The sequence below is a fragment of the Limanda limanda genome, chromosome 5, assembly GCF_963576545.1.
Source record: "Limanda limanda chromosome 5, fLimLim1.1, whole genome shotgun sequence".
Taxonomy (NCBI): Eukaryota; Metazoa; Chordata; class Actinopteri; order Pleuronectiformes; family Pleuronectidae; genus Limanda; species Limanda limanda.
In genome coordinates, this window is record NC_083640.1 from 1,605,855 (window position 1) to 1,620,434 (window position 14,580).

Genomic DNA, 14,580 nt, shown 5'->3' on the forward strand with positions numbered 1-14,580 from the left:
CCCTGCCTCCGCCCTCCTAGTCCCGGACCCCTCCCTCCGCCCTCCTAGTCCCGGACCCCTCCCGCCTCCCTCCTAGTCCCGGACCCCTCCCTCCGCCCTCCTAGTCCCGGACCCCTCCCTCCGCCCTCCTAGTCCCGGACCCCTCCCGCCTCCCTCCTAGTCCCGGACCCCTCCCTCCGCCCTCCTAGTCCCGGACCCCTCCCTCCGCCCTCCTAGTCCCGGACCCCTCCCTCCGCCCTCCTAGTCCCGGATCCCTGCCTCCGCCCTCCTAGTCCCGGACCCCTCCATCAACCCTCCTAGTCCCGGACCCCTGCCTCCGCCCTCCTAGTCCCGGACCCCTCCCTCCACCCTCCTAGTCCCGGACCCCTCCCTCCTAGTCCCGGACCCCTCCCTCCACCCTCCTAGTCCCGGACCCCTCCCTCCTAGTCCCGGACCCCTCCCTCCACCCTCCTAGTCCCGGACCCCTCCATCAACCCTCCTAGTCCCGGACCCCTGCCTCCGCCCTCCTAGTCCCGGACCCCTCCCTCCACCCTCCTAGTCCCGGACCCCTCCCTCCTAGTCCCGGACCCCTCCCTCCACCCTCCTAGTCCCGGACCCCTCCCTCCTAGTCCCGGACCCCTCCCTCCACCCTCCTAGTCCCGGACCCCTCCATCAACCCTCCTAGTCCCGGACCCCTGCCTCCGCCCTCCTAGTCCCGGACCCCTCCCTCCACCCTCCTAGTCCCGGACCCCTCCCTCCTAGTCCCGGACCCCTCCCTCCGCCCTCCTAGTCCCAGACCCCTGCCTCCGCCCTCCTAGTCCCGGACCCCTCCCTCCACCCTCCTAGTCCCGGACCCCTCCCTCCGCCCTCCTAGTCCCGGACCCCTCCCTCCGCTCTCCTAGTCCCGGACCCCTGCCTCCGCCCTCCTAGTCCCGGACCCCTCCCTCCACCCTCCTAGTCCCGGACCCCTCCCGCCTCCCTCCTAGTCCCGGACCCCTGCCTCCGCCCTCCTAGTCCCGGACCCCTCCCTCCGCCCTCCTAGTCCCGGACCCCTCCCTCCGCCCTCCTAGTCCCGGACCCCTCCCTCCGCCCTCCTAGTCCCGGACCCCTCCCTCCGCCCTCCTAGTCCCGGACCCCTCCATCAACCCTCCTAGTCCCGGACCCCTGCCTCCGCCCTCCTAGTCCCGGACCCCTCCCTCCGCCCTCCTAGTCCCGGACCCCTCCCTCCACCCTCCTAGTCCCGGACCCCTCCATCAACCCTCCTAGTCCCGGACCCCTCCCTCCGCCCTCCTAGTCCCGGACCCCTCCCTCCGCCCTCCTAGTCCCGGACCCCTCCCTCCACCCTCCTAGTCCCGGACCCCTCCCTCCGCCCTCCTAGTCCCGGACCCCTCCATCAACCCTCCTAGTCCAGGACCCCTCCCTCCGCCCTCCTAGTCCCGGACCCCTCCCTCCGCCCTCCTAGTCCCGGACCCCTCCCTCCACCCTCCTAGTCCCGGACCCCTCCCTCCTAGTCCCGGACCCCTCCCTCCGCCCTCCTAGTCCCGGACCCCTCCCTCAACCCTCCTAGTCCCGGACCCCTCCCGCCTCCCTCCTAGTCCCGGACCCCTGCCTCCGCCCTCCTAGTCCCGGACCCCTCCCTCCGCCCTCCTAGTCCCGGACCCCTCCCTCCGCCCTCCTAGTCCCGGACCCCTCCCTCCGCCCTCCTAGTCCCGGACCCTCCGCCCTCCTAGTCCCGGACCCCTCCATCAACCCTCCTAGTCCCGGACCCCTGCCTCCGCCCTCCTAGTCCCGGACCCCTCCATCAACCCTCCTAGTCCCGGACCCCTCCCTCCACCCTCCTAGTCCCGGACCCCTCCCTCCTAGTCCCGGACCCCTCCCTCCACCCTCCTAGTCCCGGACCCCTCCCTCCTAGTCCCGGACCCCTCCCTCCACCCTCCTAGTCCCGGACCCCTCCATCAACCCTCCTAGTCCCGGACCCCTGCCTCCGCCCTCCTAGTCCCGGACCCCTCCCTCCACCCTCCTAGTCCCGGACCCCTCCCTCCTAGTCCCGGACCCCTCCCTCCGCCCTCCTAGTCCCAGACCCCTGCCTCCGCCCTCCTAGTCCCGGACCCCTCCCTCCACCCTCCTAGTCCCGGACCCCTCCCTCCGCCCTCCTAGTCCCGGACCCCTCCCTCCGCTCTCCTAGTCCCGGACCCCTGCCTCCGCCCTCCTAGTCCCGGACCCCTCCCTCCACCCTCCTAGTCCCGGACCCCTCCCGCCTCCCTCCTAGTCCCGGACCCCTGCCTCCGCCCTCCTAGTCCCGGACCCCTCCCTCCGCCCTCCTAGTCCCGGACCCCTCCCTCCACCCTCCTAGTCCCGGACCCCTCCATCAACCCTCCTAGTCCCGGACCCCTCCCTCCGCCCTCCTAGTCCCGGACCCCTCCCTCCGCCCTCCTAGTCCCGGACCCCTCCCTCCGCTCTCCTAGTCCCGGACCCCTGCCTCCGCCCTCCTAGTCCCGGACCCCTCCCTCCACCCTCCTAGTCCCGGACCCCTCCCGCCTCCCTCCTAGTCCCGGACCCCTGCCTCCGCCCTCCTAGTCCCGGACCCCTCCCTCCGCCCTCCTAGTCCCGGACCCCTCCCTCCACCCTCCTAGTCCCGGACCCCTCCATCAACCCTCCTAGTCCCGGACCCCTCCCTCCGCCCTCCTAGTCCCGGACCCCTCCCTCCGCCCTCCTAGTCCCGGACCCCTCCCTCCACCCTCCTAGTCCCGGACCCCTCCCTCCGCCCTCCTAGTCCCGGACCCCTCCATCAACCCTCCTAGTCCAGGACCCCTCCCTCCGCCCTCCTAGTCCCGGACCCCTCCCTCCGCCCTCCTAGTCCCGGACCCCTCCCTCCACCCTCCTAGTCCCGGACCCCTCCCTCCTAGTCCCGGACCCCTCCCTCCGCCCTCCTAGTCCCGGACCCCTCCCTCAACCCTCCTAGTCCCGGACCCCTCCCGCCTCCCTCCTAGTCCCGGACCCCTGCCTCCGCCCTCCTAGTCCCGGACCCCTCCCTCCGCCCTCCTAGTCCCGGACCCCTCCCTCCGCCCTCCTAGTCCCGGACCCCTCCCTCCGCCCTCCTAGTCCCGGACCCTCCGCCCTCCTAGTCCCGGACCCCTCCATCAACCCTCCTAGTCCCGGACCCCTGCCTCCGCCCTCCTAGTCCCGGACCCCTCCATCAACCCTCCTAGTCCCGGACCCCTCCCTCCACCCTCCTAGTCCCGGACCCCTCCCTCCACCCTCCTAGTCCCGGACCCCTCCCTCCGCCCTCCTAGTCCCGGACCCCTCCCTCCGCCCTCCTAGTCCCGGACCCCTCCCTCCGCCCTCCTAGTCCCGGATCCCTCCCTCTGCCCTCCTAGTCCCGGACCCCTCCCTCCGCCCTCCTAGTCCCGGACCCCTCCCGCCTCCGCCCTCCTAGTCCCGGACCCCTCCCTCCGCCCTCCTAGTCCCGGACCCCTCCCTCCGCCCTCCTAGTCCCGGACCCCTCCCTCCCCCCTCCTAGTCCCGGACCCCTCCCTCCGCCCTCCTAGTCCCGGACCCCTCTCTCCGCCCTCCTAGTCCCGGACCCCTCCCTCCGCCCTCCTAGTCCCGGACCCCTCCCTCCACCCTCCTAGTCCCGGACCCCTCCCTCCGCCCTCCTAGTCCCGGACCCCTCCCTCCACCCTCCTAGTCCCGGACCCCTCCCTCCACCCTCCTAGTCCCGGACCCCTGCCTCCGCCCTCCTAGTCCCGGACCCCTCCCTCCGCCCTCCTAGTCCCGGACCCCTGCCTCCGCCCTCCTAGTCCCGGACCCCTGCCTCTGCCCTCCTAGTCCCGGACCCCTCCCTCCGCCCTCCTAGTCCCGGACCCCTCCCTCCGCCCTCCTAGTCCCGGACCCCTCCCTCCGCCCTCCTAGTCCCGGACCCCTCCCTCCTAGTCCCGGACCCCTCCCTCCACCCTCCTAGTCCCGGACCCCTCCCTCCGCCCTCCTAGTCCCGGACCACTCCCTCCTCCCTCCTAGTCCCGGACCCCTGCCTTCGCCCTCCTAGTCCCAGACCACTCCCTCCTCCCTCCTAGTCCCGGACCCCTCCCTCCGCCCTCCTAGTCCCAGACCCCTCCCTCCACCCTCCTAGTCCCGGACCCCTCCCTCCGCCCTCCTAGTCCCGGACCCCTGCCTCCACCCTCCTAGTCCCGGACCCCTCCCTCCACCCTCCTAGTCCCGGACCCCTCCCTCCGCCCTCCTAGTCCCGGACCCCTCCCTCCACCCTCCTAGTCCCGGACCCCTCCCTCCGCCCTCCTAGTCCCGGACCCCTCCCTCCGCCCTCCTAGTCCCGGACCCCTCCCTCCTAGTCCCGGACCCCTCCCTCCACCCTCCTAGTCCCGGACCCCTCCCTCCGCCCTCCTAGTCCCGGACCCCTCTCTCTGCCCTCCTAGTCCCGGACCCCTCCCTCCGCCCTCCTAGTCCCGGACCCCTCCCTCCACCCTTCTAGTCCCGGACCCCTGCCTCCGCCCTCCTAGTCCCGGACCCCTCCCTCCACCCTCCTTGTCCCGGACCCCTCCCTCCGCCCTCCTAGTCCCGGACCCCTCCCTCCTAGTCCCGGACCACTCCCTCCGCCCTCCTAGTCCCGGACCCCTCCCTCCGCTCTCCTAGTCCCGGACCCCTCCCTCCACCCTCCTAGTCCCGGACCCCTCCCTCCGCCCTCCTAGTCCCGGACCCCTGCCTCCGCCCTCCTAGTCCCGGACCCCTCCATCAACCCTCCTAGTCCCGGACCCCTCCCTCCACCCTCCTAGTCCCGGACCCCTCCCTCCACCCTCCTAGTCCCGGACCCCTCCCTCCACCCTCCTAGTCCCTCCACCCTCCATCAACCCTCCTAGTCCCGGACCCCTGCCTCCGCCCTCCTAGTCCCGGACCCCTCCCTCCACCCTCCTAGTCCCGGACCCCTCCCTTCGCCCTCCTAGTCCCGGACCCCTCCCTCCGCCCTCCTAGTCCCGGACCCCTCCCTCCGCCCTCCTAGTCCCGGACCCCTCCCTCCGCCCTCCTAGTCCCGGACCCCTCCCTACGCCCTCCTAGTCCCGGACCCCTCCCTCTGCCCTCCTAGTCCCGGACCCCTCCCTCCGCCCTCCTAGTCCCGGACCCCTCCCTCCGCCCTCCTAGTCCCGGACCCCTCCCTCCGCCCTCCTAGTCCCGGACCCCTGCCTCCGCCCTCCTAGTCCCGGACCCCTCCCTCCGCCCTCCTAGTCCCGGACCCCCCCCTCCGCCCTCCTAGTCCCGGACCCCTCCCTCCGCCCTCCTAGTCCCGGACCCCTCCCTCCGCCCTCCTAGTCCCGGACCCCTTCCTCCGCTGTCCTAGTCCCGGACCCCTGCCTCCGCCCTCCTAGTCCCGGACCCCTGCCTCCGCCCTCCTAGTCCCGGACCCCTGCCTCCGCCCTCCTAGTCCCGGACCCCTGCCTCCACCCTCCTAGTCCCGGACCCCTCCCTCCTAGTCCCGGACCCCTCCCTCCGCCCTCCTAGTCCCGGACCCCTCCCTCCGCCCTCCTAGTCCCGGACCCCTCCCTCCGCCCTCCTAGTCCCGGACCCATCCCTCCGCCCTCCTAGTCCCGGACCCCTGCCTCCGCCCTCCTAGTCCCGGACCCCTTCCTCCGCTCTCCTAGTCCCGGACCCCTCCCTCCACCCTCCTAGTCCCAGACCCCTCCCTCCGCCCTCCTAGTCCCGGACCCATCCCTCCGCCCTCCTAGTCCCGGACCCCTGCCTCCGCCCTCCTAGTCCCGGACCCCTTCCTCCGCTCTCCTAGTCCCGGACCCCTCCCTCCACCCTCCTAGTCCCGGACCCATCCCTCCGCCCTCCTAGTCCCGGACCCCTGCCTCCGCCCTCCTAGTCCCGGACCCCTTCCTCCGCTCTCCTAGTCCCGGACCCCTGCCTCCGCCCTCCTAGTCCCGGACCCCTCCCTCCACCCGACTGTGTCTTCTCCTGCAGGAGGTTACTGTGAATAACGAGGAGGAGGAGGAGGAGGAGCTTCCTCCGATAACTCTGGATTCATGTCGCTCCATTTGTCACTTTGATAGTTTAAATCAGGGGTTTTCAACTGGTTTTGTCCCAGGGACCATGCTGACTAGAGAGTAATCCACGGCCCACTGATGTGCCTGCGTGTGTGTGTGCATGTGGATAGAAGGAAGTTTTAACATTTGGTTTTCCATGTTGGTTTTATTTAAAAACCTCAAACAAATCTAGAAAAATCTGTGTAAAAAACAACAAAAACAGTTGATTTTCAGTGCTTAAGAATTGAAAACAAAATTAAAAAGCAGTTTGTAGTTGTTCTGCATCTCAGAACCGTATGTACATCAATATATAACGTTCATGGCTTAAATGTACAGACATGTAGCTGACATGTTGAGAGAACGTTAAAGTAACGGTGATCAATAACAATCAACATAAACTGGGGCTACAACTGAAGAGGGAAGATGACAAAGTGATGCAGAATATGTCACAAATGATAATCATACAATATCACACAAACAAGTGAGGCCTACTTAAGTTTAACCTCATGATCACCAGCACCTTTATATTATTTTAGACATATTTTTCTTATTTTAGATATTTTTCACGATATTCAACAGTAATCTGGAAATGTGTTGAAATATCAAAGCGAATGTCGCGGACCCCCTGCAATGCCGTCGCGGACCACCAGGGGGCCGCGAACCCCCGGTTGAAAACCCCTGGTTTAAATGATCCAATTGTGAAATCTGCTCATGAGTCATTTCATGAATCATCTGCAACTTTCACACATTAAAACACAGATTCTCTTTTTTCACGTCTTTTTCTAGATTATTTTCCAAACCGATTTGATTTGGACTAAAAGGATTAAAAGAGTCACGAGGAACAACTCTTCACTCTTTTGTAATTATTATGGTAAAAAATATATATTTTTCTATTTGACTATTTGAAAATGAATTGGAAACGACAGCAAATATTAACTCATGAATCATTTATTATTGTAATTCTTCTCTGTGGTTTCGTTCTTTTCCGCTGACGTGATCGTCTTAGAAATGATTCTGAAAATGACATTTTAAGCCAAACTGACTTTTACTGAGAAACTCTTCCTCCAACCGTTGAGTCGATTAAAAGATCTATTAAATTATTTCTGAATATACTGCATGACTAGAATATTTAATACAGAAATCTTATTTAATTGTGATTCAGTCCGGCACGGCCCAACAGGAAGTTCAAAAGGAGAAAAGCCGATGCACATTTCCGCTCCAGCGCCCGTGGCTTGGCGCCGTGCCGTCACGCCTGCAGGACGTGGACGCAGCGTATTTATTAGTCATAGCACATTTTCATTTATCGTGACGCTGCTGATGCCAGCGATGGTTATTCATCGGTTCAGCTGATGCCAGTTGTGTGTTTGTGTTCTGTGTGCGTGACGGAGGAGCAGCACAGGCAGAAAGATTCCTGACACTTGAAGTCATGTATTCAGACGTGTACATGTAAGTCTCGTGTGTAACTATTGTGTGTTTTTATATACCTGATACCTCTTTGTACAAAACTCAAGTATGCAGACTGTGTACTGTTGATAATGAACTGAAGTGTTTCCTGGTACTGACGTGTATTTCAATTAAACAGTTTCAATGAGCGTCTCTGTTGTTTTCAATGTGAACTGATGGAAAGTTGCTTCATCAGTTGGATCAGTTTCATCTCAACAAAACACATGTTGGATATTTCTTTAGCTTTCTTGATATTTGCAAAATTTAGCACTTGATAATCCAGAAATCTTGTAATTTCTTCTCGTAGATTTACATCTTTAATTTCTTTATCCTCGTTTCCTCGGAGATTTACCGAGATTTAAGTAAATTCTCTAATAACAGTTTACACACGAGTTGTGATTTCACATGTGAATGAACCAGGTCCTGGTTCGGTTTGATCTCGTGTCTTTTATTAAATCCTGGTTTGTTAAACACAGAGTTTGGTTTTTGAAGAAGTGAACAGACAGACACGCTGCGTTCAACACCTTTATTCTGTATGTTAAAGAGACGCAGTCACATGACACAGCTCGGCGTCCGGACGCTATTTTACAAACTTGACAAAGTGAAAGAGACACAATCATTGTGTTGTGCGCTCGTTCGTCCTTTAGATCGTCATGACGACCGACCTGAGGCTTCACACACGTTGATTCAAAAAACACTGAAATCACAAATATCACATGACAGAAAAACGATGGCCGACCAGAAGAAGCAAGTCCTGTTTTATAGCAGCAAATAGCTTTTTCCAAAATGTTCAAGTTACTGCGTTATCTCCCGTTGGAGTGATGACCTCTGACCTCTGACCTCTGAGCATCATCGTTCAGGAGACGTAAGGTCGTTGCTCTAAAAGCCCTTTGAACTGTTTCCTGTCTGCAGACGAGCCTGAACTCAGCTGCTTCACCGACTCAGGTCAGAAAACTCAAAACGCACAAATCACGATCTGACAAATCTACACAAGTGAACACAAACATGGGCCGACCAGAGGATCTGTGTGGGGGGGGGGGGATCTTTAGCTTTTATACGTTTTTTAATCAAACATCATAATCAAACCAGACTTTATACCACATGTTGCTTCTTGTATTAAAAAGGTCAATTTTTTTGACAAAGATCCGATGACATTTTTGTAATTTTTTTTAATTCTTAAGACAAGAAAACAACTTAAAAATCTTTAAAAGACCAAAGTTTATAACTTCAACTCAGTATTTTAAACAAAAGTTTTGATTTCTCAACATTTCATCACCTCCTTCATTTCATTCTCCTAATTTTGTCACGAAACATTTAACAAAAGGAGCAGAAATGCTCCAGAAAGTCAGAATAAGTCAAGATAAATTCAACATTTGCCAAAAAAGAAAACAATCAAACTCCTTCTTTGTGTCTTCAAACTAGCAACTTGTTCACAGAAGATATTAACGTGGTCATGATTATGGAAGAATATGATTCCCGGTGATTCTTAGCGACTCAGAAACTGAACTGATGATCTGAAGCAAATCGACTGAGAAGGTTTTATCTCCTTTCACTCAGTTCGGCTGATTTCAGCTTCACTCAGGTCTCCACACTGACAATTCTCTCACACACACACACACACACTCACACACACACACTCACACACACACACTCACACACACACACACACACACACACACACACACGCAAGTGGAATCACCTGAGCAGCTTCACTGAGCCTCTGAAGCTCCAGAATAAATCAACATCAACGTTTACATGGACACCAATAATCTGACTCTGGACTTTATTCTGAATGAGACAATTGTGTTGTCAAGCAGTTGGTAAATGTCGTTGGTTGTTGTCGCACAATCCGGTGAAAACATGAGATTATAATGAGAACAACAACAACCACATTCCTTTATTAGATTGTTGTTTATTCTGAGTTATGACCTTGTTCAGGTTTAGTTGATCAGATCTTGCTGTTTATTCTTATTCAGACTATTGTCTTGTAAAATCAGAATATTGGTGTCCATGTAAACATGTCTGGTGTCGTTTCCATTGAACCACAGTGAGGTTGTATAGTAACGTTGAGTCACTGCAGCAGAACCACGTACAGAACGTTAAACTTTATAATCAGCTGGAACAGTAACAACAACGCGTCTACTTACAAATAATATTGTCTGTGAAAACAGTGAAAAACTGAAATAGCTTCTTGTGACTGTTGGTGAAAGACGATAAACTATAAAGACAAAACTTTAGCTTTTTTTCTTCTTCCCCAAAAACTCTTTGAAGATTAAAGGATACGTTTGGTGTTGTTATAAACTTTTCTTACAAATCCCATGAAAATCTTAGTGGCACTGGATCGATTTCACCCCCCCCCCCCCCCCCGTGATGCATTCAAACAACAAAACAAAGAAAGTCGGTGTTAACTTCACTGACAAAAGATTGTTGATTTTCTGGTTTATCTTTTCACAAACACACATATTGGTTATTTACTTGACTAAAGCTAAATCACAGAATGATGATCACAACTGACGAAAATTCAGTCCATTCAAGTTTGTCAGAAACATTTTGTGTTCGGGTTCGTATCGGAGGTGTGGACCTCCAACATGGCTGCCACGTAGAAGCCCTCAGGTCAGTGTAGGTACTGCAGCCACAGCACGATGCAACTGACGAAGTCCGTTTGTCCGCCGGCCAGCAGGGGGCGCTGCTCTACACGTCGGTGCTGACGCTGTGGGTGACCACCTCCCTCATGGTGACGGAGCGGATGAGGTTGAGCTTCTGGTAGAAACTGGCCAGATCCATGGGCAGCTCCAGGTCCTGCTGCTGCACAGTCCTGTAGCCGCCCCCCCGCCCGGCGCTGCACAGCCGCTCCGGGTGCTGCAGGTAGAACGGCAGCGAGCAGCGGGCGCAGGACGGGCAGAAGGCGTGCGAGCGCTGGCACCTGCGCGGCGGGGGGGTCGGGGAGTAGCCCACCGGCCCATTGGGCTCGGTGAGGAAGGTGGGGGGGTAAGTCTCGTGCTCGTCGCTGTAGCGCTCCGGCGTCGGGGGAGTGGGAGGAGCTGACAGAGCCAGGGGGCGGCAGGGCGACATGCTGGAGAACTCCGGCTCCTCCTCTTCCCCCTTCTCAGACTCCTCCCTCTTACAGCAGTAATACTGGTGCAGTGAAACACAAGAAGAGAAAAATACCAATCTGAGTCACTGTTCAAACTTATAACGTGATTTACTAATGCTAACTCGAACTTTCTACGTGCTAACGTGAATCCTGTGTTCTAACGTGAATCCTACGTGCTAATGTAACTCCTACGTGCTAATGCAACTTCTACGTGCTAACGTGACTCCTACGTGCTAATGCAACTTCTACGTGCTAATGTGACTCCTACGTGCTAATGCAACTTCTACGTGCTAACGCGACTCCTACGTGCTAACGCAACTTCTACGTGCTAACACGAACCTCAGACGTGCTAACGTGGCTCCTACGTGCTAACGCAACTTCTACGTGCTAATGCAACTTCTACGTGCTAACGCAACTTCTATGTGCTAACACGAACCTCAGACGTGCTAACGTGACTCCTACGTGCTAACGTGGCTCCTACGTGCTAACGCGACGCCTACGTGCTAACGTGACTCCTACATGCTAACGTGACTCCTACGTGCTAACGTGGCTCCTACATGCTAACGCGACGCCTACGTGCTAACGTGACTCCTACATGCTAACGTGACTCCTACGTGCTAACGTGGCTCCTACATGCTAACGTGGCTCCTACATAACAGTCAGCTTCAAGAGTTATAACAATTTCAATTCAGCGACTTCTAAATATCAGGAGTTATGAACAGGGTTCGAACGTGTTTCTTAAAGAGACAGTCCTTCTGATTCCTGAAGCCATCGATCCTCAGGAACCTTCAGGTCCAGCTTCAGTTTCTGAGTCGTCTAACGATTCAGAAAACAAAACTAATTGTTTCCACATCAGTAACTCATCTGACTTTGATTCTCGTCTGAATTCTCCTCAGATCAGGTTCATACCTCGAACATTCACCTTCCTCTCAGAATGAAGTGTAACAACTTTCCTCATTTTCAATTTATTTGGTTTGTTCCGTGTGTTCAGCTCTTTCTCTGAGAGCCTGTGGCATCGTAGCGTTAAATCTGACACGACACACCAAGAACACACTGGTTTCTTTGATGCAGTCGTGACTTTCCTGTCAGACACTATAGAAAATGCCTTTCAGAGCATCTGATGGTGTCGATATCACCAGTAATCCAAGCGAGACGCTCATGGGACACAGGGAAGACATTTCAACATCAAGCGGACGTTTTCCTTAACGATGGAGCCAACATGACAGACACGTGGAAGCATGAGGGCAGTCACGTCTTCATGATGCAGAATAAATGAGCTTTTATTCCCACACAACCAGCATCAAAAGTTCTGAGTCATGCAGATGGAGAAGTGAGTGGCACCAACTCTCATTTCATGGATGAGAAGCTGTGGAACGTGCACTGAATAGTTCAACAGTCGTACCTGTAACCTACATAAACACAGAACAGCGACGATGGTCAGTAAGATGACTGTAGCCAGAATTCCTCCTGCGATGACCACGGTCCCGGCTGACATTCGAAATCCTCTCCATCAACAGCCTGGAGGAGGAGGAGGAGGAGGAGGAGGAGGATGAGGAGGAGGAGGAGGAGGAGGAGGAGGAGGAGGAGGAGGAGGATGAGGAGGAGGAGGAGGAGGAGGAAGAGGAGGAGGAGGAGGAGGAGGAGGAGGAGGAGGAGGAGGAGGAGGAGGAGGAGGAGGAGGAGGAGGAGGAGGAGGAGGAGGAGGAGGAGGAGGAGGAGGAGGAGGAGGAGGAGGAGGATGAGGAGGAAGAGGAGGAGGAGGAGGAGGAGGAGGAGGAGGAGGAGGAGGAGGAGGAGGAGGAGGAGGAGGAGGAGGAGGAGGAGGAAGAGGAGGAGGAGGAGGAGGAGGGTGCAGGAGAAGAGATGAAAGTGGAAATGGACCAAAAGGAGAGATGAGAACAAGGTAGGATGAGTGAGAGAAGGGGATAAGAAAAGGAGATCAAGAGGAAGGAGAGAAACGGAGGAATTGGGAACAGATGGAGAGGATGATTATGAGGGGGGGGGGGGTCAAGGAGAAAGTGAAGATGGAGGAAGGTCGGGAGAAGGGAGGAGGGAAGAGAGGGATACAAAAAAATAAAGCCCAAATATCCCTGTAATGGAATTATAATCAAACAACGAACCAGAGACATCAACACGTCGACTCGCTCACTGGGGGTTTTCCAGATGTTTTTCTCGGAGGCTTCAGGAAAAGTTCCAGAAAAGTTCCAGAGTCACTTTGTGTTCTCACATGATGCAGAAGCTCCAGAACGTTTCAGGAGAACAACCCGACTCCAGCTCGAAACTTAGCGGAGAAAGATAAAGATAAAAACTTCTGACAGACCTCCAGCTTTACGGACGTGTTCTTTAATGAAGTTAGCATTTCGCCGGCTAACTGGATTCCATTAAACACTTTGCATATTTCAGTCCAGGGCGTTCGGCTGAGTGCTCCCACAGCAACATGACAATTAAACAATGAGGCAGCAAGCAGAGCGCAAACCCCCACCACCCCCCCGCCCAGGTCTGTTTACCAGGTTTTATTCTCCCGCACGTTTAAAAATAAAAACAAGGATCTGTCTCCTGGTTAAAAGCTGCCTTCTGTTACCTTCACCACCGATAGAACATCTAAAGCAAAAAGGGACGTGACCCGTGAGGTTTTAAGAAAATCTGCAGGAAACTTTGTGAGAGCTGTCACAGAACGACAGCCTGGGGGGGGGGGGGGGGGAGCGGAGAGAGCCTCCAGCATTAAAAACAATCCACCTGCTGTAATATTTATCAGTCTCTGGAAGGTTTGTGACGAGGAGGAGAAAACAGACGCGATGAAGATGACAGCGAGGAAGGTGACACCAGGTTCTTCTTGAGTCGAGTAAAGAAATCTGTTTGTAATCTGCTTCAAATTACATCAGACTGAGACTTTATGTGTTTTATTATTCACTTTGGCTTCATGTTTAATGCAGCGGATCAGAATTAAGTGTGCATTAGTCGATGGAGAGAAAAACTACAACTCTGAAGGGACACAAGGAAATATTCCTCAAGCTTGAATGTGAGGACAGATGGAAATGGAACACGTTTCCCTGGAGGCGTGGCCAGCGTCGGGCTCAACAGTCACATGACCTCACTCATCCCTGATCGTGGATTCAAATCTGAGACGCTAATATTTAACTTCTGCTCATGTTTTATACAAGAAAACAGAAAGACAAGCAGAATTGAATGAACAGAGTCAGGGGAGCCATCAGCTCATTTCCTTCCTGTGTGGGCGGGACCAGGGTCAGGAGGGTGTCGTGTCATTGGACGGTCGCACTGTGACACGTTCCGGCCAGGACGCCGTCAAACATCTAACGAACAGCAGGGGGCGACGGCTGGAAGAAGCTTCACGTTCAGACTCGGTAACAGACTGAGTCTCTGCAGACGGATTTAACCTGAAGTTTGTGAGCTGCTGATTTGAAGCCTCCAGTTTGGATATTCTGTCCAACGCCATCTCGGGCTGGTCGCTGAAATCCAGAGCCAATCAGGGACCAGTTAGTTACAACAGGAACAAATCACAATGCAGATCATTTCTGTGGCTGAGCTCTGCACTGGAATACACAGGAAGCTTCACTATAAGGAGCCTGTCACGATGTGTGTGTTGAGGTTTTACTGGGATGGATGGAATGGATGTGGAGGAAGATGATTGGTTGTTGAGGTTGAGGAGCAGATGTGTCTGATTGGTCAGTCAAGGAGAGAGTGTGGATTCAGTCTCTAGACTGAGAGATGAGAGGTGTGCACCAAGGGAGAAGAAGAAGGTGAAGGTCAAAGGTAGGGATGAGGGGGATGAGGAGGAAGAAGATGAGGGGATAAGGGGTGATGGAGATGAGGATGAAGAAGATGAGGGGATGTGGGGATGAGTAGGGTTGGGGATGAAGAGTTGTGGGTAGGGATGAGGGAGATGAGGGAGATAAGGATGAAGAGGATGAAGGGATGAGGAGGATGAAGGATTTTGGGTGGGGATGATGGAATAGAGGATGAAGAGGATGTAGGGATGAGGAGGATATGGGTAGGGATGATGGAGATGAGGAT

The 14,580-nt window shown here is 56.1% G+C and overlaps 1 protein-coding gene across 1 annotated transcript; it reads right to left on the minus strand.

Annotated features, from left to right (window-relative positions):
* Positions 1–10,145: 10,145 nt before the first annotated feature.
* On the minus strand, positions 10,146–12,043 carry LOC133001228 (protein FAM163B). The gene is made up of 2 exons (XM_061070746.1): positions 11,951–12,043; positions 10,146–10,589 (listed from the first exon to the last, which is right to left on the minus strand). The coding sequence occupies exons 1-2, from the start codon at positions 12,041–12,043 to the stop codon at positions 10,146–10,148; spliced, it is 537 nt and encodes a 178-aa protein (XP_060926729.1).
* Between the last annotated feature and the right edge of the window lie 2,537 nt (positions 12,044–14,580).